This window comes from Choloepus didactylus, chromosome 7, assembly GCF_015220235.1.
Source record: "Choloepus didactylus isolate mChoDid1 chromosome 7, mChoDid1.pri, whole genome shotgun sequence".
Taxonomy (NCBI): Eukaryota; Metazoa; Chordata; class Mammalia; order Pilosa; family Megalonychidae; genus Choloepus; species Choloepus didactylus.
In genome coordinates, this window is record NC_051313.1 from 77,328,772 (window position 1) to 77,354,023 (window position 25,252).

Sequence of the window (25,252 nt, forward strand, 5' to 3'; positions counted from 1 at the left end):
AATCTCAGCTGCCGGCCTCTCTCTAAACTAAATGGGGAAGGCAGCGTCAGTAGACCTGCCTAACCCAGTGCTTGGAGACACCTATTATACCACCTGGAAAACAGGATTTAAGCATATTCAAGAGTCCATTATTAAAAAGTAAAAGGCTGATCGTTTGTTTTATATGATGTGTTGGTGAACCAATATGCCCCTGATTGGCAGGGTTGTTACTCTGTGCTTGAAGTAGCAAGTCACTCATGAGGATTCAGCAGTGCCGCTTCATTGGATGCCCCCCTCCTTTCCCATCCAACTCCTCATAACATGTATCTTATCTAGCAACCTGGTATATTGTCCCAGTGCCAGTCCTATTAAATTCCTTATCACTGATACTTTATTAAGAGTTTATTAATCTTTCTATGCTTTAGTTTCTTTATCTGCCTAATACCTCATAAACTGATTGTGAACTTTAGGTAAGATAATGTATGCAGAAGATGCTAGAAAAAACGAAGCTATTACTGTATTTTCGGTTATGATAAGTACCTGAGACAGGGAATGTATTCACTTTGTTCATTGTTATAACTCAGTGCCTTGCAAGTACCTGGCAGATGGTAGATATTTAATAATTACTTATTGAATGAATGCAAAGATGCATGCATGAATGAATGATTAAAGTTCTGACAGAGAGGAAACCATCAACAACCTTTGGCTTTTTTGCATCAGGAAATACAATGGATAGGTTAAGAAAGTTGAATTTTAGCCCTGAGCCTATCAAATTAATTTTGAGTAAGAATTTTGATTTTTCTAAGCTTCAGATGCTTTGTCTGTAAATGGGGTAACAACACCTACCTTGCCTTCCTCAGAGGAATGTTAAAAGACATAAATAAAGGGTGAACATGTAATAGAAAATTATGCCAGCAGTGAAGGTTTACATTGGGATTAATTAAAAGGGAAGATGGAGAAAGAACAAAAATGCATAATCTTGGATGCAAAGACTCCCAGTGGCAGCAAGAGCATGTGAATGTAAGAATCAATAGGAACTAGGCCAGATGCATACAACACCAAATAGAGAAAGAACTTAGACCAAAAAAAAAAAAGAAAAGAAAAGAAAATATTTAAGGAAATGTGTTGAATCAAACAATGGTAAGTTTTGATTGGCATGGGTAATAAACTACACATTTGTATGCAATGTAATTACCTTTTATAATTTTTTTTAACCTTTGAGGAACATAAGTAATAAAACATGTGATAACACTTTGCCAGGTATAAAATGTCATATAGGAAAATATGTTGGCATTTCATAGCTTAGCCATCACATTTAGTGTACCAGGAAATTGCTCAAAACTTTGAGATTTGGAGAATTTAAAAGTCCTTGATTTAAAAAGGCTCTCTAAGTCTTCCCATCCAGAAACCTAAAAACACTGATAGCAATACTAGATCTAATTCAGCTCAAGTCTTTATGGAATGAAGTGAGGTTTAAATAAATAAAATTTTTGTTTGTCTTAGCAATATTTTTAATTTGCCAAATTTTAAACTTTAGAAAAACTCTAAAAAATTAATTAAATCCATTCATAATCTTCTCTTTCATATAATTAGATCTTTGGATCTTTATAAGTTTTGTTGGAACACTGCTGTATCCATTCCCGTAAATATACTTTGTGGCTACTTTAAAGCTACAACAGCGTATTGAATAGTTGTGATAGAGACTACATTCCCTATAAAGCCTTAAACAGTTACTTTCTGGCCCTTTTTAGAAAAATTTTGTCAGTCCTGATACAGGCAATCAGAAATGCTGACACAAATTTTCAAGTTGAAGTAAAACTGGTCAATATCCACCTTGCTTGGAATCATCTCCTATACAGGGAAAAAAATCAACAGCATCTCCTTCAGACAAAATTCATTTATGTCTCTATGTACAAAAATTATTTGAATTATCATCAGATTTCTACAGGATATGAAGTTGTAAAACATCCTAGTCAAAAGACAATGAGAAACCAAGATGGCAGCTAGGTGAGACAGGGCTAAGGAACACCTCCGTGGAAAACACTAGATAAGGACCAGAGAGTGACCCAGAATACCAGTTACAGCAATGTGCCAGCTAGATGAGATCTGCTAGTTCCCAGGGGCTGTATACTTGGTGAAACTCGGAGTCTGCATTCTGAAATGAGTGAGTAAGCTGGCTGGAAGTCCCGCAGCCATGCGGCGATCTGGGGAAGCCAGGGTTTGGTGTCTGGAGACCAACGGGCTCTTTTAATAAAAAAAAAAGGGGGCGGGGACCCAGGAGCTGCTGCAGGTACGATCGTGAGAAACACGCAGTAAAACACAGCAAGAGGGGGCTGGACCAGCCTCTCGGTGTCTGGCCTGGAAGACAGCCCGCTGCAGATATCCCTGGGGCCGGGGAATAGAGCGGAGAGCCAGAAGCCGAAAGAATCCCTGCGGCTAGCAGCTTGCTCCCGGGAGGGCTGGATAAACTCCTGCTTCGGGCCATGCCCACAGCCCAGAGCCCCGCCAGTTGTCCCGGAGCTGGGAAGGAGGAACTGTGAGAGGAGTAGGGTGTGGAGACGCCCCGTTCGGCCATTTTTGCATAAGGCTGAAAGCGAGCCAGCTCGGCCCGGCAGCCTGGGGCTTCCCTTGAGGGACGGCGCACACTGATGACGTAGCACGGCATTCCCTCAGCAGAGGTCCTGGAGGATCGCGGCTGGGCGGGGGGACCCGCTCGGAGATCCCAGGGACACTACCAAGTCCAGTGGTTTGTGGGATGGCAAGAGAGAGGGGCTGGGGCTGAAACGAAATGAAGGCTTGGACTCTTGCTCCAGCCTTGAATCTCCAGGAACTGGGGGGATTTGAATATTGAGGCTGTCCTTCCTCCCTGATCACCCATACAAGTGCCCTGCATTCAGGGAGGACAGCTCCAGCAACACACCCAGGCTGAGTTCTCTGGCTGGACCCCACAAGAATCATTTCCCCACTCACCATGGGGAAAAGGTGGAGAACTGACTTGAGAGGTATAGGTGACTCACAGACGCCATCTGCTGGTTAGTTAGAGAAAGTGTATGTCACCAAACAGTGTTTCTGAAAAATTAGATAGGTTTTTTTTAACAAATTAAAAGAACCCTGTTGAGCAGAGCAAATGCCAAGAGGCCAAAAACAACAGAAAATCTCAATGCATATGATAAAACCACATGATATGGAGAATCCAACTCCAAACACACAAATCAAGTTATCAGAAGAAACAAAGTTCCTCGCAGAATTAATCAAAGAAATACAATCGAGGAATGAAAGCATGGCAAAGGATTTAAAGGACATCAAGAAGACCATGGCCCAGGATATAAGCTACATAAAGAAGACCCTAGAAGAACATAAAGAAGACATTGCAAGACTAAATAAAAAAAAAGAAGATCTTACGGAAATAAAAGAAACTGTTGGCCAAATTAAAGACTCTGGATAGTCTCAATACAAGACTAGAGGAAGCTGAACAACATCTCAGTGTCCTAGAAGTCCACAGAACAGAAAATGAAAGAACAAAAGAAAGAATGGAGAAAAAAATCGAAAAAATCGAAATGGATCTCAGGGAAACAATAGATAAAATAAAACATCCAAACTTAAGACTCATTGGTGTCCCAGAAGGGGAAGAGAAGGGTAAAGGTCTAGAAAGAGTATTCAAAGAAATTGTTGGGGAAAACTTCCCCAACCTTCTACACAATATAAATACACAAAGCATAAATGCCCAGTGAACTCCAAATAGAATTAATCCAAATAAACCCACTCCGAGACATATTCTGATCAGACTGTCAAATACTGAAGAGAAAGAGAAAGTTCTGAAAGTAGCAAGAGAAAAGCAATTCACCACATACAAAGGAAACAACATAAGACTAAGACTACTCAGCGGCCACCGTGGAGGCGAGAAGGCAGTGGCATGACATATTTAAAATCCTGAGAGAGAAAAATTTCCAACCAAGAATACTTTATCCAGCAAAACTCTCCTTCAAATTCGAGGGAGAGCTTAAATTTTTCACAGACAAACAAATGCTGAGAGACTTTGCCAATAAAAGACCTGCCCTACTTCAGATTCTAAAGGGAGCCCTACCAACAGAAAAACAACAGAAAGAAGAAAGAGATATAGAGAATTTTAACAGAAATATATAGTACCTTACATCCCAAAGCACCAGGACACTCATTTTTCTCTAGCGATCACGGATCTTTCTCCAGAAGGGACCATAAGCTGGGACATAAAACAAGCCTCAAGAAATTAAAAAAAAAAAAAAATTGAATATACTCAAAGCACATTCTCCAACCACAATGGAATACAAATAGAAGTCAATAATTTTTGAACTGTAACTCCAATATTTACTTCCTACATGATATAAATTACACAAACCCTAATGACAAACCAGTGGTTTTGAACTCAATGTAAAATATGTAATTTTAGACAACTATATAAAGGTAGGGGAATGGAGGCGTATAGGAACATAGTTTATGTGTCCTATTGAAGTGGAGGTGGTATCAAAGAAAAACAAGATTGATATGGATCTAAGAGGTTAATTTTAACCCCCACAGCAAACACAAAGAAACTATCAGAGAATATAACCATAGAGATGAATTGTAGAGTTTGGGTTAAGAGAAATGGGGGAAAGGGCAATGGGGAGTTAAGAAATGAGGGTGGAGTTGCTGTTTGAGGTGAAGGGAAATTTCTAGTAATGGATGGTGGGAAAGAGCATTACAACATTCTAAAGGTGATTAATCCCACTAATGGAAGGCTAGGGAGGGGATGGAATAGGAAGATTTAGACTGTATATATGTTCCCACAACTAAAAAAAAAAAAAAGACAGTCTAAACAGATGATTGAATGCCAAGGATGAACTTGGATGGAATTGGAGGATAGAGGACAGGTGGCTCAAAGGGACACAGTTAGACATAAGGTAAAAGAAATATAAAATGTAAGCTTTGTATCATTGTTGAACCTCTTGTACTTCTTAGCTGCGCTTAATGGGATTGCATAAAAGAATGTTCTTGTTCATGGGACGTGTATACGTGAATTATAGTGTATGTTCAAGGATGTGTGCAGCTAGCTCTTATATGTTCAGAAGACAGCGCAATAGATGATGGATGATAGATAGGGAGGGAGGGAGTGACGGAGGGATGGAAAGAAATAGCGATGTGACAGCATGTTAAGGTTGGTGGATTGAGCTATCGGGGGAGGGGGGTAAGGGTATGATGGAATTCTTTGTATGGGGTTAGTATTGTTTTTGCAACTGTTCCTATAACTTTGAATTTATTTCAAAATAAAAAAAATAAAAATTAAAAAAATTAAAAATTAAAAAAAGAATGAAAGGCACAAAACCCTCTAAATCAGAAAACCAATAACCCCCATGGGTCAGCTAGAAAATCTCCAGCCTTGCATTCAAAGGCCTCAGTAATATTTTTTATTTACTTGTTTGTTTTGTTTTCTTTTTATTTTACTTTGGATATATATATATATATATGAACAAATAAAAAACAAGAAGTAGAATGCCACACTGAAGCCTTAACATCAATAATTGCATTAAATATAAATGGTCTAGATACACCAATAAAAAGATAGAGATTGGCAGAGTGAACTAAAAACTGTTACCCAATTATGTGCTGTCAACAAGAAACTCACTCAAATGTAATAATATAGGTAGGTTGAAAGTAAAAGGATAGAGAAAGATATATACAAACATTAATCAAAAGAAAGCAAGAATAGCTGTATTGATATCATATAAACACTACTCAGAACAAAGAAAATTACCAAAGAGTGATATTGTATAGTGATAAATAGGTCAATCCACCTAGAAGACATAGCAGTCCTAAATGTATATGCACCATTTTATTTCCTATTGCTGCAAAATATATGAAGCAAAAACTACAGAATTGATAGGAGATACAGACAAATCCACAGTTACAGTTGGTAAGTACAACCCCCCCACGATTGATAGAATATCTAGACTAAATATCAATAGAAATATAGAATAACTCAACAACCATATCAACCAAGAGGTACTATTTGATATTTATAGAAGAAGAATATACATAAATGCATTCTTTTCAAGCATTGTTAGAGTATATATCAAGATACACCATATCCTGGAGCATAAAGCAAGCCTTACCAAATTTAAAAGAATTGAACTCATACAGAGTGTCTTCTTCAACAAACATGGAATCATACAAGAAATCAATGACCGAAAGATAATAGGAAATCTCTGAATACTTAGACACTAAAAAACACAATTGCAGGTAATCCATGAGTCAAAGAAGAAATCTCATGGAAAATAAAAAAGTACATTGAATTGAATGAAAATGAAAATATATCAAAATTTGTGGGACTCAGCTAAAGCAGTGCTGAAAGGGAAATTTATATTAAATGCCTGCATTAGTGTATTAGTTAGGGTTCTCCTTGGAAACAGAATCAATGAGAGATGTCTCTTATTATCAAATTGTAAAAGTGACTCACGCAACTGCGGGAGCGCACAAGTCCAAATTCTGCAGAGCCGTCAACAAGCTGTCAACTCCAAGGAAGACGTCCGACGAACTCCTCGGGAAACGAACCGACAACTTTGACGAACTCCTCAGGAAACGAACTGGCAACTTTGAAGAACTCCTCAGGAAACGAACCGACAACTTTGACGAACTCCTCAGGAAACGAACTGGCAACTTCGACGAGCTCCCCAGGAAAAGCTTCACTGAGCAGCTGAAGAAGAAGTGAAGGTTCTCTAACCGTCCGGCTTATAAGCCTCCAACTGATCACCCGGACCAAATCCAGCCAATTGCATTCTCTCACTGTGGAAGCACGCCCCTTGATGAGTCATCAGTCAGCTGCAGTCAATTGACTGATGATCTGACAAAACAACCAGCCTCAAATAGCCTCACAGGAATTGTCAGGCCAGTGCCCGCTTGACCAGACAGCTAGGCCACCTAGCCAAGTTGACACATGAACCCAACCATCACAATTAGAAAAAAGGAAAAGTCTCAAATAGATAACTTAAGCTTCTACCTCAAGTACCTGAAAAATAAGCTACATAAATGCAAAGCCAGCAGAAGGAAGGAAATGATATGAACAGAAATCAATGAAATTGAAAACAGAAAAACAATAGACAAAATCAATGAAACAAAAGAGATGGCTCTTTGAAAAGACTCATAAATTGGCAAATCTCTAGCAAGAATGATGAAGGAAAAAAAACTGAGAAAATACAAATTACCAATACCCAGAATGAAAAGGGAATAACATTAGAGACCTTGCAGACATCAAAAAGATAATTAGGGAATACTGCAAGCAACTTTACCCATATAAGTATGACAATCTAGCTAGAATGAACCAATTGTTCAAAAACCACAAATTACCACAACTCACCCAATATAGAATAGATAATTTGAACAGACTTATAACTATTAAAGAAATTGAGTTTGTAATTTTAAGCCTCCCAAAAAGGAATCTCCAGGCCCAAGTAGTTTCGCTGGAGAATTCTACCAAAATTTAAACAAGCATTAACACCAGAAAACAAGAGAAGGGAACATTTATCAATTCATTTTATGAAGCTAATAGTACTCTGATATCAAAACCAGATAAGGAAAGTCCAAAAAAAAAAAAAACCTCCAGGCCAAAATCTCTCATGAATATAGATGCAAAAAATTCATAACAAAATATTAGCAAATAGAATTCAGCAATATATAAAAATAATTATATGTCATGACCAAGTAGAGTTTATTCCAAGGATGCAAGACTGGTTCAATATTTGAAAATCAATGTAATTCACAACAGGTTAAAAAGGAAAAATTATGTAATCATATCAATCAATGCAGAAAAGCAGTTGGTAAAATTCAACACCCATTCACGATTTTTTTAAACCCTCAGAAAAATTGGAATAGAGTACTTCCTAAATTTGATAACGAGCATCAACAAAAACCTACAAATAACAATATACTTAATTGTGAAGGACAATGCCTTCTCTCTAAGATCAGGATCCAGGCAAGGATGTTCACTCATACCACTTCTATTCGACATAGTGCTGACTGATATTCCAGCTGGTACAGTAAAGCACGACGATGAAATAAAAGATGTACAGATCAGAAAAGAAGAAATATAATGTCCCTGTTTCCAGATAACATTATCACCTATGTAGAAAACCCTAAGAAATCTACAAAAATAAAAGCTAAAAAAACTAATATGTGAGTTCAGTAAACTCTTGGGATATAAGATAAGCATACAAAAATCAACTGTATTTCTGTACATCAGGAATGAATACATGAACACCAAAGTTAAAAATACAGAACTAGGCGGGGCAAGATGGCGGCATAGAGAGGAGTGGAAGCTAAGTAGTCCCCCTGGAACAACTACAAAAAACCAGAAACAACTAGTAAATAATCCAGAATAACTGCGGGGGGACAAACGAGACCATCCACTCATCATACACCAACCTGAATTGGGAGGAATGCCCAAGATCACAGCATAAAATCTGTAAGTAAAACCAGCAGATCCAAGTCGTGAGACCCCCTCCCCCATAGCCCGAGCTGCAAAGCCTCGTGGTGCCAGAGAGAAGCTCTCTCCCAGCAAGCGAATATAGCTCAGCTGAGCTCCAACTGGAGTTTTAAGCAGCGAGTGTGAACTGCTCACTACAGGTACGCATCCCCAAAAAACAGACAGAGGCTTTGGGTGACGACTGACCTTGGAGAGCCGGAGGGTCGCCTTGGACTGGGTCTGAAGGGGACTATCTGTTTCTTTTTTGGCTCAGTGGAGAAAGCCCCAGTCATATTCATTTTCCAGGGCTGTGACTCCGGGAAGGGTGGAGACAGCACAAGCAGAGAGCGAGACCATTGAAATGCTAATGACTTCCACCTGAGGGGTCTGTCTTCTCTAGGAGGAAAGGGGTGGGGCCCTTTCCATTCAGAACCAGACCCCAGAGCCTGGGGGAACACGGCCATACCTCCTCACACCAGTCAAGAATTATAGGCTAATAGGCGTCACCTGCTGGGCAGAAAAGCACAGTGACCTGAGGCATCAAAGGGTGGAGCAATTTTCTAAGACACACCCACAGGGAAACCAGATACTGAATATTTCTTCCCTCTGGGACCTGAGCCTGTTCTGGTCTGGGAAAACCTGATTTGGATAACCAAGGAAACCATGCCTAGACAACAGAAAATTAAAACCTACACTAAGAAAAACAAAGTTATGGCCCAGTCAAAGGAACAAACATAGATTTCAACTGAGATACAGGAATTTAAACAACTAATGCTAAATCAAATCAAAAAGTTTAGAGAAGATATTGCAAAAGAGATAGAGGCTGTAAAGGAAACACTGGGCATGTACACGGCAGAAATCAAAAGTTCAAAAAAACAACTAGTAGAAACTATGGAAATGAAAGGCACAACACAAGAGATGAAAGACACAATGGAAACATACAACAGCAGATCTCAAGAGGCAGAAGAAAACACTCAGGAACTGGAGGAAAAAACACCTGAAAGCCTACACGCAAAGGAGCAGATGTAGAAAAGAATGAAAAAATATGAGCAACGTCTCCAGGAACTCAAGGATGAAACAAAGTACATTAATGTACGTATCATTGGTGTCCCAGAAGGAGAGAGAAGGGAAAGGGGGCAGAAGCAATAATAGAGGAAATAATTAATGAAAATTTCCCATCTCTTATGAAAGACATAAAATTACAGATCCAAGAAGCGCAGCGTACTCCAAACACAATACATCTGAATAGGCCTACGCCAAGACACTTAATAATCAGATTATTAATTGTCAAAGACAAAGAGAGAATCCTGAAAGCAGCAAGAGAAATGCGATCCATTACATACAAAGGAAGCTTAATAAGACTATGTGCGGATCTCTCAGGAGAAACCATGGAGGCAAGAAGGAAGTGATGTGATATATTTAAGATACTGAAAGGGAAAAACCACCAACCAAGAATCCTATATCCAGCAAAGCTGTCCTTCAAATATGAGGGAGAGCTCAAAATATTTTCTGACAAACAGACAATGAGAGACTTTGTGAACAAGACACCTGCCCTACAGGAAATACTAAAGGGAGCACTACAGGGTGATAGAAGACAGGAGTGCATGGTTTGGAACACAATTTTGGGAGATGGTAGCACAACAATGTAAGTACACTGAACAAAGGTAACTATGAATACGGTTGAGAGAGGAAGGTGGGGAGCATGTGAGACACCACAAGAAAGGAGGAAAGATAAAGACTGGGACTGTGTAATTTGGTGAAATCTAGAGTGTTCAACAATTGTGATAAAATGTACAAATATGTTCTTTGTACAAGCAAATGTCAACCTTGCAAGGTGTTAAAAATGGGGAGGCATTGGGGGAGGGATGTAATCAGCATAAACTAGAGACTGTAACTAATAGAATCATTGTATTATGCTTCCTTTAATGTAACAAAGGTGATATGCCAAGGTAAATGCAGATAAGGGGGGGGATAGGGGAGGCATGTTAGACACTTGACATTGGTGGTATTGTCTGATTCTTTATTCTACTTTGATTTAAGGTTATTTTTCCTTTTGCTGCTTCCTAGCTGTCATTTTTTTTTTCCTCTTTCTTTTGCCTCTCTACTTTCTTTGACTCTCCCTCCTGCCCTGTGGAAGAAATGTAGATGCCCTTATATAGATAGTGGTGAAGGTGGTGAACACATAAATGTATGACCATGCAGAGAACCATTGATTATTTACTTGGGATGGAATGTATGGTGAGTGAAAAAACCATATTAAAAAAAAAATGGGTTGATGACAAAACCTCGAGGGCAATATACTGAGTGAAATTAGCCAGACACATAAGGACAATTATTGCAGGGTCTCACTGATAGGAATTAATTATAATATGTAAACTCATAGACATGAAATACAAGGTACCAAGATATAGGACGAGGCTTAAGAATGGGGAGTGGTTGCTTAGTATGAGCAGAATGTTCAATTAGGATGAACTTAAATGTTTGGAAATGAACAGGGGTGTTGGTAGCAAGATGTGAGAATAACTAATGGTGCCGAATCGTGTGTGAATGAGGTGGAAAGGGGAAGCTCAGAGTCATATATGTCACCAGAAGGAAAGTTGGAGGTCAAAAGATGGGAATGTATAAAACTGAATCCTATGGTGGGCAATGTCCATGATCAACTGTACAAATACTAGAAATCGCTTCCATGAACCAGAACAAATGTATGACAATACAATTAGAAGTTAATAATAGAGAGGCATATAAGGAAGAACTATATACCTATTACAAAGTATATACTACAGTTAGTAGTATTTCAACATTTTTTCATAAACAGTAACAAATGTACTATATCAATACTATGAGTCAACAATTGAGGGGGGTTGGTTAGGGATAGGGGAGGATTAGAGTTTCCTTTTCTTTTTCTCTTTTTCCTTCTTTCACTTTATTTCTTGTCTGGAGTAATGAAAAGTTTCTAAAAATTGAACAAAAATTAAGTGTGATGGATGCACAGCTGTATGAGGGTACCCAGGGGCAAGTGATTGTACACTTTGGATCTCTGGATAATTGTGTGGTATCTGAACAATCTCAATAAAAATGAAAAAAAAAAAATACAGAACTATTTACAATCACTCAAAAAGTGAAATCCTTATGTGTAAATCTAACAAAACATGTATGGCATTTGTATGCCGAAAACTACAAAACACTGATGAAAGAAATCAAAGCAGATATAAATCAATAGACAGACATACCCATGTTCATGGATTGGTAGATTTAACATAATGAAGATGTCAATGCTCCCCCAAATTGATATACAGGTTTATTACAATTCCTACCAAAATCACTGAAAGTTTTCTGTAAATATAGGTGATATTTTTTAATTTTTTATGGAAACAAAAAGGAACTAAGATAGCTAAAACAATTTTCAAAAGGAAGAATAAAGTGAAAGGTAGTGAAAGGAATTAGTCTACCTGATTTCTTTTTTTTTTTTTTTTTTTTTTTTTTTTGTCCTGGGCTTTGCTTGTTAGTTGTTTTGGAGTTCCTGTGTTTACAGGATTTTGGTTATCCCCTGTTTCCCAGGAGACAGACCTCCTTCTCCTGGTGTTTGATAGCAGCAGGTCTTTGCCCCAGACTATCCATTTCTAGAGTTTTTTCACTCCTTTCCTTGTCTCAAGCTGCTTTTTCTGAAGGACGTTTTCCGGGAGGTAGGCATTCCAGAGAGGGCTTTCCCAAGTTGGTCTTTCCCAGGTAAAACAGCATCAGGGACCCACAAATAGGACTCAGAGTGGCTCCAAAGTACCCTGATCAGGGGAACAGGAAGGGCACCAAGAGCTTCTCTGGTGACTCCCCAAAGCTGAGCTTTCCTGGCCTGGCCAGCAAATGCAGCCCTTCAGCTAACTGACCCCTGAGGAAGTTTAAGTCTCCACCAGTGCCACCCCTGGATGAGGAGGTTGAAACAATAGCTGCTGCAGCCTCCATTCAGGTGGGCTGAAACAATAACTGCCCTCTGAGTCAGGACCCCAGTGATCCAAATTCACTAATCAAAAGCTGTGATCATTAATCAGCTGTCCCCACCCCCACCCCCATTCTTGGGGAGTAGGATTTTTATGTCCCTTTCTGTCACCAATGAGCTAGCCGGGGGCTGGACCCCAAGACTACCTGCTCTTAAGAGAGGGAATGGAATCCCTCTTTGTTGCTCAGATGTGGCCCTCTCTCTCTAGCTAAGCCAACTTGAAAGGTGAAATCACTGCCCTCCCCCCTACGTGGGATCAGACACCCAGGGGAGTGAATCTCCCTGGCAATGTGATATATGACTCCCAGGGAGGAATGTAGACCCGGCATCGTGGGATGGAGAACATCTTCTTGACCAAAAGGGAGATGTGAATGGAAATGAAATAAACTTCAGTGGCAGAGAGATTCCAAAAGGAGCCGAGAGGTCACTCTGGTGGGCACTCTTACCCACAATATAGACAACCCTTTTTAGGTTCTAATGAATTGGGGTAGCTGGCGGTAGATACCTGAAACTATCAAACTACAACCCAGAACCCATGAATCTTGAAGACAATTGTATAAAAATGTAGCTTATGAGGGGTGAGAATGGGATTGGGAAAGCCATAAGGACCACAGTCCCCTTTGTCTAGTTTATGGATGGATGAGTAGAAAAATAGGGGAAGGAAACAAACAAAGGTACCCAGTGTTCTTTTTTACTTCAATTGCTCTTTTTCACTCTAATTATTATTCTTGTTATTTTTGTGTGTGTGCTAATGAAGGTGTCAGGGATTGATTTTGTTGATGAATGCACAACTATGTAATGGTACTGTGAACAATCGAATGTACAATTTGTTTTGTATGACTGCGTGTTATGTGAATATATCTCAATAAAATGAATATTTAAAAAAAAAAAAAGAGTGGGGAATGGATGCTGGCAGCCACTGCACAGAGAGAGCAATTTACAGTCCTTTAACATATTTTAACATATTCCCTGGATGTTGTACAGTGTTCTTCTGGCCTCCAGAGTTTCAAAACAGTTGTTTCACACCATTTCTGCCTGTTTAATAGTTGTTTTGGTGGAAGGACTTAGTCTTGGCTCTCCTTTGTCTGTCATCTTCCCACAATCCTCTCAATCTTATCTTGATTATATCTGCAAAGACCCTACTTCCAAATAAGGTCTTATTCACAGGCACCAGGAATTAGGATCTGAACACATCTTTTTGGAGAACACAATCCAACCCAATACAAACAATGAACAATTTTTATTATAACTACATACCAGTTGACATCTTGTATTTTATAATGCAATAAGTTGACTATGTTTACTGTGGATATGGAAGACTAATGTTAAGATGCCATAAAGAGGAGTTAGAAATTCATTTTTATTGTTTGATGGTGTCATTCAGCAGCCTATTGTAAGCTGATTAAGGTCTGTACAGTGAGAAAGGTGTGAATAATGAGATGCTGGCCCAGGGGCCGAATGGCATCCGTCATTGTATTTCTCATGTCTGACTTCCCCCACCCTCATCATCTGTAGTAGCACAGAGCACAGGGGTCCAAATGCCATTTTCCCATGGCATGAGGAAGTCAAATGAAATCACTGATGATGCTTGGCACTTTTCAACTTACTCATCCCTGATCCTTCCATGGAGAGCTGAATAAAACTACAAGTCTATATCCTGAGAGAGCCTAGATGTTAGAAAACATCATTTCTGGCAGTTGAATGAATTATGGGTAGACACACCTAGCTGCCCTCCCAGGTGAGAGAAAAGAGGGTACTTCTCTGAAATCTGGAGATAACCCACATACAGCAGGATTTATTTTAAGAAAGCAATAAAACTATGATTTCACCTTTCAGAGCTGTTTATCACTTGCAGTTTTGGTTTTGGTGATCGTGCTGTAATAAATTATCTGATGGAGAACACAAAGATTGTATCTGCAACCAGACAGTCCATTCATCTTGCTTAGCATTTGGATTTCAACAGTGATTTCCCACCTATTTGCCAAAATGTCACTGAAATAATCACAGGAAACACACTGCTTTGAGCTACCTGATACCTTAAATATATTCAGTGACTCTGAATTTAGGTTATTGGAATATTTTAATAATACACCAATCTGTTTCATCTGAAAGCTTCTTATAACCACTTCCTTAATTCATAAATACTTGTTGATTTTAATTTTGCACTAGAAAGGGAGAAGACTTCAGCAGTTTAAAGTATGCTTATCCAAGAAAGCAATGCAAAAAATGACAGAAGAAATTATCAGAGAATAATGTAAAAGCAACAAAAATATAACCAAATATTTAACAATTTGTATGATAAATATAAAATTCAAACACATGTCACCCAAACCTTTGTACTCAAGTATCATTATGTATATTAGCAAGTTGTTAAGTTATAGTATGCAATTTTGGAAAAACACAGTTTAAATTTAAATTTAAAATGTAAAAACTGGGACCCAATAACTTCAATTGCATAAAATGAAGGGTTGCATTATTGGTAGGTAAATGAAATGACCAGGCCAAAACTGTGCAGCTAGCTAAGCTGGGCGTTTCAGGTGGCGATGTGTGATCCAAATCTATCACATTGCCAGCTGTGGCTGGCACCACCTGGTGACCTGGTCAGTTTGTACCATCTGGTCCCCAAGTGTGCTACATCTGGTTTGGCAGTAATTCCAGAAAAGCTGGTGTTTTTTGGTCTCAACTAACCAGAAATATTGGGCCTGAGTAAACTGGGGCTCAGAGATCCACTCTCTGCTTCCCTGGGTTCAGAAACAGGGCTGCTTGCCATTTCTGTACCAATCTTTTATATTTTAAAGTGTGACCATTAAAATGACCACTGTAAACTCCACAGCCCTTTTAAAGTCAACCATAACCTTGTATTTTCTTTTTCTCTTTCTATTCTTTGGGGAATGCCTGGACATAATGAAATTGATCTCAGGAGACTTATCTACAGACCATTCTTGGTCTCTGTCTGCTAAGGCCTCTACTTCTCCATCAGAAACTCTACCTTTCTTTACTGGATTGAGCTTCATCTCTCCAACTATTCAAAGTGCCAGAGACATAATGTCCATTGAGACAACAGCACTGGTTCCTGGGGTAACCATCCCCACCAAAGATTACTCTGTCATCAGCCAATCTGCTCTGGAGATGTCATATTCTCCTGCATCTTCAGAAGAAAGCAGGTTGACTACAGGCAGTGCGGTCAGAGACCCGGATGGAATAGATCTGTCGAAGACTCTTGCCTCATCTGAAGTACCAGGACACAGTGGATATGATTCTACCCCAGATCATTTCTTGGAGAATACCACTCCTGTCCCAGCTTTACAATTTATCACCACTAGTTCTATGACCACCACTACCAAGGGCCAAGAAATGGTTGTGTTCTTTAGTCTACGTGTTGCTAACATGCCCTTTTCCAACGACCTGTTCAACAAGAGCTCTCTGGAGTACCAAGCTCTGGAGCAACAATTCACACAGCTGGTGAGTAGACTCTGCTTACACATCTCTCTGAACCTCTTCTTTGCTTTCTTTGTTGTGACTTCGTAATTTAATCATTGGCTATCTTAAGCGATACAGGTTAGAAGAAACAAGGCTCCTAGACAGCTGTTGCCCAAGGCATTCAGCTAGAATGTTGAGATTGATTCTGATTCATTCAGACAGGTGAGCTCCATGGTGGACATCAGAGCAGGCACTGCCTCCCAGCCTGATGAGAACAAACTTATATCTAAAATCTTTTCATTATAGTTCTTCCTAACTTAATTTACCCAAGAATAATACATAATCATTGGAGTACTGAACTTGGAATCTAAAAACAGTGTGAGTGGACATTTCCTAAGACATAATTCCACAAGCTGCTTCTCAACCATCTGAAGAAGCCGTACAAAGCTAGGATAGTCCTTTATAAATGAAGCAGAGAGATCAAGGGTAAGGAAATCCTTTTTCAGTTCCCCTTACATTCTTGTAAAACTAAAAAAAAAAAAAAAAAAGACTAAAAAATTTATCATCCCCGATCCCTAACAAAGGAAGTAAGAAGGCCAAGATGACGGCATATATTTTGAATAATAAAATAGTAAAACGCCTCCCACAACTCACATGTTTATTTTTTTCTACATATACAATAAGAAACACATGTACAATAAAAAATACTGAAATATGGGATACCTCAATACAGTCATGGCCAATGTAAGTCAATTGTATTGTGAATATCTCAGATTGCAGAGTTTCTGAAAACAAATGAAAAACTTTGTATGAATCGTACAATATAAGTTAAATCATTATACAAATTAAACCCACATAAAAAAACAATTTCTTCCAGTGAATATTTGCTTTAAGGTCAGACTTTATCTGTGCCATCTCTCCACTTCCGCAATGAGGTGAGTAGATATGGGGACAGTCCCAGTGAACAGAGTTCTAGGGAACCTGGGCTATGTGTATTGATTAGAGTACATGATAAGCCGCCATATAATGAAACTAAGAATATGGTGGCTTAGATAAATGCAAGTGTATTTCTCTTTTACCTGATAGTCTGGTGGGACAGCTCTGCTCTACAATGTCATCCAGTGACCCATATTTCTTCCATCTTGTAGCTCTGCAACCAAACATGTTGTCCTCATGGGCACGGTCAAATTTCAGTCACTTGGTACATCCTTGTTTCCACTTGTGAGAACGAGGAAAGAAAGGAAGCCCAGGGCATTAAATTTCCTTGAAAACAAGGGATACCACAGTTGCTCCTATCACTCATTCCTATTCCATTGGGGGTAACTAGTCACATGGTCAACCTTGCTGCAAGGGAGGCTGGGAAATGTGGTCTCTAGCTAGGTGGCCTATTTCCCATAAAGAAGAGGAGAATGGATTTAGGGCAAGGGGGCACCTAGTTATCTGCACACAAGGTAAGGACTGAGAGTCCCACCAGAGAACACAGCAATGCTAAAGGAAAAAGCATGAGCCAAGTCAAAGTATGTCCTGGTCAGGGGAGAGTAGATTGAAATAATTCCCACACTTTGTATAAAATTTCACCTGAATTTTTACAATAAACTTCCGGGGAGCGGGGTGGGGGTGGGGGCAGGAAGGAGTTGATGTGCCAGAATGGGCTTTGAAGTTATAGAGTCAGAATTCTATTGGGTGGGGACAGGAGCAAAGAAAAAGGAGGTCTCGATCAAGCCTGAGAAATTGTGGCTTGCATTTTTGTGCTCTTTGGTATCACAGGTATGATATTCATGAATAACAATGCTAACTTTCAAAGCCAGGAACTAGGCAGACATCATTGAATTTCAAATATTTCTGAAAACATGGCTATAGCTCACAAGAAGTAGGTGTGGTAATCTGAAGGAAAATGTCCTGGGGCACACTTTTGAGACTATTAAATTACAGTTTGGAAAGTGTCCCTAGGGAGCCAGGTTTTCTTTTCTCTCACAATTCAGGTAGGGATACTGAGGTATAACAGTGGTTACATGGTTTGATGAAGTTCACACAACTAGTTAAGGACAGTTCCAGAACCGGTACCCAAGTCTTCTGACTGCCAGTTCTCTGTATCTGCACAGAACCACAGCTGTGTTGAACGTGAAAAATATTCTGCATAGACAGACATGCTGATGTTTGGGTTGTTTATTTCAAGAAGGTCATTTCAAATTGGTTGCTTCCAAATAGGTGTCCCATTTACAAAGGCAACGGGGCTCAGTTGGAAGCATGTTTTTATTTACTTGGACTTTTCTTTAAATAATTGAAGCATGTTTTGTTTACCTGGACTTTTCTTTAAGTAATTGAACCCAGCATTCTAGCTTTGCTGATAGTTTTGTTTGTTTGTTTGTTTAATCCTCCATTCTCACAATTCATCATGAAGAAAATCACTGCCCATCCAACTCAATATATAGGTAGAAAAATGGAAATATGGTATATAATCATAGCAAATAGATCATTAAATAGTGGTGGCTGTGGTCTCACATTAAAGGCAAAAACAAAAATAAAAACAATAAAAGGAACTGAAATTTATGCCTCAGATAATGGAAAGGGAACATAGGTGGAATTAGCAGCACTGCGGATTTAGAACACGATTAAGAGTAAACCGTCTTTTATTTTGCAGCTGGTTCCATATTTGCGAGCCAATCTTACAGGATTTAAGCAACTTGAAATACTAAACTTCAGAAATGGAAGTGTGATCGTGGATAGCAAAATGAGGTTTGTGAGATCAGTGCCCTATAATCTCACCAAGGCCGTGCACAGGGTCCTGGAGGATTTTCGTTCTGCTGCATCCCAACAGCTTGATCTGGAAATAGTCAGCTACTCCCTTGAACTTGAGCCAGGTAAAAGAATCCCACCTAGAAGGTTTTGTTTTGGCTGTTGTTCTCATTTTAAGCATGCATTTCAATTTTCAGGTAACAAAAAACAAATTGTAGTCTCACTTGATAAAATGACATTTCAGAAACTATGGATCACTTTTTTAGAAAAGTAGGGTCCTAAAATAAGCAGGTTAAAGTTTTCCTACATCAGAAAGTAAAGAACAAGCACATCTCTTGCTTCACAATCTGAGAGCTTTAATTCCCCTCAGAACTAACTTTTGCTGTGCATGAAATATGTATATTAAAAGCTGTAGCCCACAGCCAAACTAATTTACATTTTGCTGGAAGTCAAAGGCATTTCTCAGTGAACTGCAACAACCAAGGGCTCCGAAGAAAGCTTCCAATCACGTATCAGAATAGTTTCTTAAAACACAATTTTGGGTGAAGCTGACAGCATCCTGAGGAAAGAAAAATAGTCATTAGATCAGAATTCAAGTCTGGAGAAAGGTCACTTCACCATCACCGTAGAAAAAAGAAAATAATTTCCCCTCTCAGTTGTATACCCTAGATTAGCTTCCGTATGCAGATTAGAAGAAAGAGAAGTTCAATGTGGAGAAAACCTAAAGATATGAGGGCTTAGCTCAAATCTGCATAATAGAAAGCAAACATTTGTTCTGATAATAAGGCATAGTGCAACCAGCTATGCCCAAATTGGGAATTGTTTCTACCATTAGTTTCAAAATTCCATTTTCTTACCAATTGAAGGAATTTTTTTTTGTTTGTTTTTTGGTTTTGGTTTTTTTTAAATTCTCTAGTGTGTGAGGGGAAGGCTCTAGGCTGACTGCCAGTGAGACTTTATAGTTGATTTCAAAACAAAGCTTCCTTATTGGCTATGAATTAGCGAAGTGAATCTTTAACACCCTCTCTGGACTAACAGTGAAAGCGGAGGGCAAAGGCCTTGGGCAGAATGCAAACTGAAAGATTCAGTTGGGAGGTACTTATCTTTGACAGAGCTGGGCTTCTAGCAGCTTTTTAAAAATTGCCTGGGCACCTTAGTAAACAAGATCATCAAAAAGACAGAGTGCCCTTAGGCACTGAGCCTGGGAGTGCTTACCTCCAAACTGGGGTGACTAAATAAGCCCTCTGGACCCCAAAGAAATCAAAGATACCCTAAATGCTAGTAAGACACTACCTCTCCCCCTGAAAACTTCCTTGGACTGAGAAGGAACAGGGGGCTTCCTGCCAGTTAGGACCGAGACCAGTTTCTTCAGTCAATTGATAAAGACAACAGGAAGTATTTTGAGAGAACGTGGAAAGCATAGGGGAGGTGTGGTAAGAGATGCAGTAAGATGTAAGCCCAATCTCCTCCCTCCTTTCCTCCTTCAGGTTGCTGAGGGTTTACTTAGGGACCCATCCAACAACATGAGAAGGTAAATGTAAGGACCGTGGTTGAGAAGCTGCGTGTGCTGCTGTGCAGACAGGCTTCTCAGAGTAGGTGCCACTTGAGTAGTGCCTTGGAAAGGGGGTAGAAAGCTGGCAGTGCATTGAGAAGACTGCAAAAGGGGCACTGACGATGCTGCAAGAAACCCAGCACAGCAGTGGTCTTGAAGGTCTGAGGTCCCCAATGCAAATCCTATTTGCTAACAATGGCACATTAATTAACTCTCTGAACTCAATTTCTACAACTGGAAAATGGAGACAGTAATAACTGTGAGGATTAACTGAGAGAATGTTTGTAACACTTAGCATAATGTTTGACACATTGTGTGGGTGCCTAATAAGTGTTACTTGATAACATCATCACTATTAATTTGACTGAGTAATAATTTGTGATGCTTTACCTACATAGGATGCCAGTGAAAACAATGAATAGTGTGTCGAGGTACATACGTGGGGATTGGAATGAAAATTATTATCACAAATTTTTTGTGGTTTGAAGTCTGCTTTGTAGTTTTTCCTCCAAGAATCCAATAGCAGTAGAAAAGAGATTGTGCTAACTTCAGTTTCAGTCCATGTTAGAACCAAACTTAAGCTGAGCTACCCAAGAATGCCTCCAGGCTGCCTGGTGCACAGTGCAGTAGAGTGCCCAATTGGTACCTTTCATGGTGGAACTATAAAAGATTGCCATGGTTGGGGGGGGGGAGGCTGGAAATAGATATAGCCAAGTCTTCTTGGCTACATGGGAAATCAACTGTGCCTTTCAGAGGTGGATCAGACTTGAGCCTGCACAAGCTCAAAACAGCTTCAGGGTAGTAGACATACTAGAGACAGTAGAAGCACTGAAGGTGAGTGAATACACCTGTTAAATGAATGTGGATACCAAGATTGATCATTCATGGTCAATCTTGGTTATCTACAAGGGAGATACTTTGAAAAGAGCAGTAAAATGTTATAATCAGCCTTTAGGTGAACCTATATCCCATACCCTGTTCCTTACTAGATGTCTGGAGAGTGAGAATATCTGAGTTTTCAGTATATTGAAAATTCATAGAATCATCACTGAATGAATAAACAAATGGATGGAAGAGATCTGACAAAAAATGGTTGTGGTGAGTGTTAGGGATATATAACTAAAAACAAAATCTCCTGCCAGAGAATATAAATGTATTTGCAAAGCCCCCTTGAAGACATGGGGAAAAACATGGAAATATTAAACTTCCCCACCTGGGGAATTACTGAAATTCTTACAAGCATTGGGGACTACCAATTTAGAAGGCCAAGCTCTCAGTCTTGGGGCTTGCCATTATGAAGCCTGTTACTGCAAAGGAGAGGCTAAGCCTACTTCTAATTGTTCTTAAACGTCACTCCCAAAGAATCTCTTTTGTTGCTCAGATGGGGCCTGTCTCTCTCTAAGCCCACTGGGCAGGTAAACTCACTGCCTTCCCCCCTATGTGGGACATGACTCCCAGGGGTCTAAATCTCCCTGGCAACATGGGACATGACTCCCAGGGATGAACCTGGACCCAGCATCATGGGATTGAGAAAGGCTTCTTGACCACAAGAGGGAAGAGAAATAAAACAAAATTAAGTTTCAGTGGCTGAGAGATTTCAAGTGGAGTTGAGAGGTCATTCTGGAGGCTATTCTTATATGTTGTATAGATATCCCTTTTTAATTTTTAGTGTATTGGAATAGCTACAAGGAAATACCTGCAACTGTTGAACTGCAGCCCAGTAGCCTAAATTCTTAAAGAAGATTGTGTAACTACATAGCTTACATGGTGTGACAGTGTGATTGTGAAAACTTTGTGGCTCACACTCCCTTTATCCAGTATATGGACAGACGAGTAGAAAAATAGGGTCAAAAATCAAATGAATAGTAGGAGGGAATAGGGGGGATGGGATGTTTTGGGTGTTCTTTTTTGCTTTTATTTTGATTCTTAATTTTATTCTTTTTGGGGTAATGAAAATGTTCAAAAATTTATTGTGGTGATGAATGTCCAACTATATGGTGGTGCTGTGAACAGTTGATTGTACACTGTGGATGATTGCATGGTATGCGAATATATCTCAATAAAACTGAATAAAAAATAAAAAGAAAAGAAAAAAAAACCTCCTGCCAACCCAGAAAACCTCTCAACAAAGTAGAGGAAGGAAAACAGTTTTATTATTTGTTAAAAGAAAAACTTTTCATGCAATTTAGGATCTCAGTTTTGTTGAGTGATTCATGAATCGGACAGCATCACATTCAGAAAGTAGGAGAAAGCCCCAGCGAGGGGGTGGAAAGGAGACGTTTATATAGGGCTAATGTGAAAGCTAGTGAGGAAACATTCTGATTGGCTGATGTTAAGTTTCCATTTTACTGAGAGAGCTCTTACAAAGTGGGGAGCAGGTAATTGCTTAGGAATGAGGAAGTTTGCTGATAAAGATCTGGCTATATTTAATTTGGTCTTCTGGGTGAGTGGGGCCTTTACTAGAAACTTAGTATGGGGCTTAGTAAAGATGTGTCGATGTTAGACCTACTAGATTTTATTTATCATATTGAAAAAACGTTAAACCAGAGTGTGATGCACCTCACCAGCCATCTGCTAAAGAGTTTGAAAAGACAGAAAGAAATCTCACCCTTTATACAACCAAGCCGATGCAACCCATTAAATACATGTTCTCAGTATAGATGACAGCTAGTCCTCAAGTAAGAGGACTTGACAGCACCATTTGTCACATATAGTTCCTTGTAAATTCAACTGCTAATTGAGAAGGTCACCTTTTTTGCTAATTGCCTTTAAACAAAGAAAAAAATAAATTTTTCATAGAACGGAGTTTGCAACTTGGAGCCAGCCACCAGCTGAAGTTAGACTCCTATCTTCCCAGGAAACCGGGGTGTATGGGCAGGCGCTGTCTTCCTTGATGATTACATTTCGAAGAGATGGCTCACAGATCCTTGAGAAAGATATTTCTAGGTTGTAAAGCTGGCTAGAGGCTTATTTAGCTTTTAAAAAGATTTGCATACATCTCAAAGGTACAGAGAAAGAATTTACAATTACAAGTTTTCTAAAGTAAATGCTCTAAGGAAAAGGGAGGGGGGAAGTCTTTTTTTCCCTTTTTGCACTAAGGAAAAAAACTTTTTTTGGTTTGTATTTACACTTACATGAACCAGCTGGGACATGAGTGATGTGTGAATCAAGAGGTATAAGAACAACAGGACTAGAGAGCCAAATATGGATTTTATAAAAGTTTAAACGAACAGTGTTCTAGTTTGCTAATGCTGCCGGAATGCAAAACACCAGAAATGGATTGGCTTTTATAACAGGGGGTTTATTTGGTTACACAGTTACAGTCTTAAGGCCATAAAGTGTCCAAGGTAGCACATCAGCAATCGGGTACCTTCACTGGAGGATGGCCCATGGTGTCCGGAAAACCTCTGTTAGCTGGGAAGGCATGTGGCTGGCATCTGCTCCAAAGTTCTGGTTTCAAAATGGCTTTCTCCCAGGACGTTCCTCTCTAGGCTGCAGTTCCTCAAAAATGACACTCTTAGTTGCGCTTGGTATTTGTCTTCTCTTAGCTTCTCCAGAGCAAGAGCCTGCTTCCAATGGCCATCGTCAAATGTCTTTCATCTGCAGCTCCTGTGCTTTCTTCCAAGTGTCCCTCTTGGCTATAGCAAGCTTGCTCCTTCTGTCTGAGCTTATATACTGCTCCAGTAATCAAGGCCCATGCTGAATGGGTGGGGCCATGCCTCCATGGAAATTATCTCATCAGAGTTATCACCTACAGTTGGGTGAGTTGCATCTCCGTGGAAACACTCAAAGGATTCCAATCTAATTAGCATTGATACATCTGCCCCACAAGATTGTATCAAAGAATATAGCTTTTTCTGGGGGACATAATACATTCAAACTGACACAAACAGCAATTAATTTTATTAACTCCTCTCTATAAATCAAAATGGATAAAATGATATTCAAAAGGACTTCTATTTAGAGTGAGAAGCCATGTGCCAACGTGCTCCCAAAAGTTTTTCTTCCAATCAGCAGTGAATGGGGAAGGAAGAAGATGTGAGCAGGCAGGGAGGGGCAGGCAAGGAATGGAGGTAGGCACGAGGAGAGCTACCAGTTAGGTGGGCTTCCTTGCCCCACTCGCGACCCTGGTTTAGTTATTCCACCAAAGGCAAAGGGTAGCATTGCTGATTAAGTGTAGGGGTTCTCTGCCCGATGTGCACAAATAATCAATTCCTGAGACTCTGGGGTTTCAAAGGGAGAGTTTATTGCCTCACGAAGCAAGGAGAACAGATGGCCATGGGCCTAAAATCTGTCTTCCCAAACTGCGGTGACTCTGAGAGTTTTGTAGTATCAAAAGATGGGCAGGTTTTAGGATAATGAATATAATAGCTTGACATGACAAAGTTAGAGATGATCTATTATTGAGCAAGGGCAGATTGATTACATGCCTAGTCACAGAAAGTATGTAAGAAAATAGTGGCCTTAAAATAATGATGGGTGTGATCTTTAGTATTATAATGAGGTATAGATCTCTTACAGTTTAGAGTTTAAGCTACTACGCATGTCAGGTGGACCCATTTTGGTTAGATCCAGCTTCGTCTAGCAAGATAGTTTAGGAATTGTGGTAGGTTGGTTTATTAGTGTTCATTAATAAACATGAAGGGGCTGTCTAGTGATCACAAGACTTCAAAGTTGTAAAACAGAATAAGGAGGTACAAGCAGGGCTAGTCACAAGTTATCATGAGTTTTTTACAATCATAAGGTAAAGATATGATCATTATCAAAGATCAAAGCATCTGGGTTATAGTTCAGTGAGTTTCAGTAGATTCAGATATTTGCTTTTGTTTATTCTACAATATACTAGAAAGTAAAAAGGCATCTATATAATAATTCAGTAATCATGATCATTTGTTAAGTCTTAACTTCTTGGTTACAATAGATTCACAAAATAACCAGCAAGTGATGATTGTTGGACCTTAACCATCTTCTATATACTTAATCCAAAACAATACGCATTCATCAACCACAGTATAATTTGCAGTGTGGCCGAAGAGGGAATCTTTGAACTATACCAGGATCAAAGCTATTTGCTCTCCATTCAATAGACTTTCAATAAGCACTT

At 39.4% G+C, this 25,252-nt stretch overlaps 1 protein-coding gene across 2 annotated transcripts in view; it reads left to right on the plus strand.

Annotated features, from left to right (window-relative positions):
• Positions 1 to 25,252, plus strand: part of IMPG1 (interphotoreceptor matrix proteoglycan 1) — a 145,021-nt gene that overhangs the window by 93,232 nt on the left and 26,537 nt on the right. For both annotated transcript variants that reach the window (XM_037844082.1, XM_037844083.1), the window contains 2 exons: positions 15,376 to 15,902; positions 18,502 to 18,721. In XM_037844082.1, coding sequence (XP_037700010.1) covers positions 15,376 to 15,902; positions 18,502 to 18,721 — 747 coding nt within the window. The remainder of the gene's footprint in view (positions 1 to 15,375; positions 15,903 to 18,501; positions 18,722 to 25,252) is intronic.